The 1,574-nt window shown below is 46.0% G+C and overlaps 1 protein-coding gene across 1 annotated transcript; it reads right to left on the reverse strand.

Moving 5' to 3' along the window:
* Positions 1-491: 491 nt before the first annotated feature.
* Positions 492-1,196, reverse strand: FOBCDRAFT_198044 (LITAF-like zinc ribbon domain-containing protein; the record flags this gene model as incomplete). The annotated part of the gene is made up of 4 exons (XM_059608900.1): positions 492-503; positions 588-681; positions 738-1,116; positions 1,181-1,196. 4 exons carry the CDS (start codon positions 1,194-1,196, stop codon positions 492-494), a joined length of 501 nt encoding a protein of 166 aa, XP_059464363.1.
* Between the last annotated feature and the right edge of the window lie 378 nt (positions 1,197-1,574).

Genomic DNA, 1,574 nt, shown 5'->3' on the forward strand with positions numbered 1-1,574 from the left:
ATGAGATATCATAGTAAAGCCCTAGAGTCTTGAGCATCTGCAGTTGACTTGATATAATGTTCCACTGATGGAGGATGCTTTTAGAAGATGCCTAGATAAACCTGCTCAAAACGTAAGGTGAGAAGGGGAGAGAGATACTATACATGAGCTTGTCAGGATAAAACGAGGCGGTCTATTCGCGCAAGAGTCAGCTCATGCTATAATAGCTACGAGAAGACTTCAAAAAAGAGCTCTCAAGTTCTGTGCGAATTAAAGGTATAGATTAGGGAAGATATCGCGACGCTGGGAAATACCCATATAATTAAAGGCAACTAGTTACGTACTTCATCTCTGATTAAAATAGACATCCGACGTAGATATAAAACACTCGTGATCCCATCACCTCAAACTCTAGCCACTCTTATTATAATACCATTCCTCCTATAGCTATAATATATCTTCCTCAGCGTATGTTACCAAGCATTTAGACAGGCTACCCTTGATAACGAATCTCAGTGGTTCCGCTGCGGTGCCAAGTAGCAAGTGTGATGCCGCACTGGGTCACGTTAGGTAAAACATAGACATTAAGTTTAAGGAGAGATCAGTACCTGTCCGCATTTATGCTCGACATCCTTGGCATCATTCATGAGATATGGAATACAGCCTAAGCAGAACAGGCAGCAAATAGCAGCAGCCCAGCCGCTGATAGCCATCAGCCATAAGCACTAAGCCGATATGTTTTTAGGGCATTTACTTACTGGGTGGTGTTGCCAATTGCAAAGCTGGTAGCGGTTAAGGCGCGCTGCCCACAGCCAGGGCAGTCCACGGGGGCGGGAGATCGACCGAGAGCCGCAATCGGAGCTACGGTCTTGTATTGTGAGTTTGCGTGGAGCGTCTGGGCTACCTGGGCGGCGTTCATGCCTAGTGTGATAACTCCTTGCTGCCCTGGATATGTCGTATGGTGTCCTGGAAAGGTTTCTTGCAGCTGAGGTACGGTTCCTGCATATTGTACGGAAAACGATGGTTGCTGAGGTAAAACTCCTGATTGAGCTGGAATGGACGTTTGATAGCGGTAGTCATTAACAGTAGGAGAGTGGGGGAAGGTGGTTGCCGGGTTGGTAGGCATAGATGTTACAGCTATTCCGATTTAATTAGTATAGCTATTCAAGGAAGTTGAGCTGCACGGCAGTATATTACGTACCAACCTCCTTCTCCATTTTGATAATGTTTAGTGTGAAGATAAAAAGGAGCGAGGCCAGATACGAAGAGGATAGAAGGAGAATGTCTTAACGGTGAATATCTCCCGCCCTTGTTTTTATACCACTCCAACGGACTCAGACTGCATACTCTAGAGAAGTAAAGCCTTGATATGGCGTGGCTGATTTGGCTCTATATAATTGGCCCAACAAATAAGACTATGGTGATTAAGGGCTAAGGCTGGGAAGCTACACTGTAAGAGGTGATCTTATTAGGCTGGCCGTAAAGGAGGCGTCCATCAGGGCATCCCGTCTCTGTCATTTTTTGGGCAAATTCTTTAGGTTTTTGGTCTGGGGGTGTGACCCTTTGAGTTTTAACGCCGTGGCGGCTCTGGACTG

This window comes from Fusarium oxysporum, chromosome III (genome assembly GCF_013085055.1).
Source record: "Fusarium oxysporum Fo47 chromosome III, complete sequence".
NCBI classification, from domain to species: domain Eukaryota; kingdom Fungi; phylum Ascomycota; class Sordariomycetes; order Hypocreales; family Nectriaceae; genus Fusarium; species Fusarium oxysporum.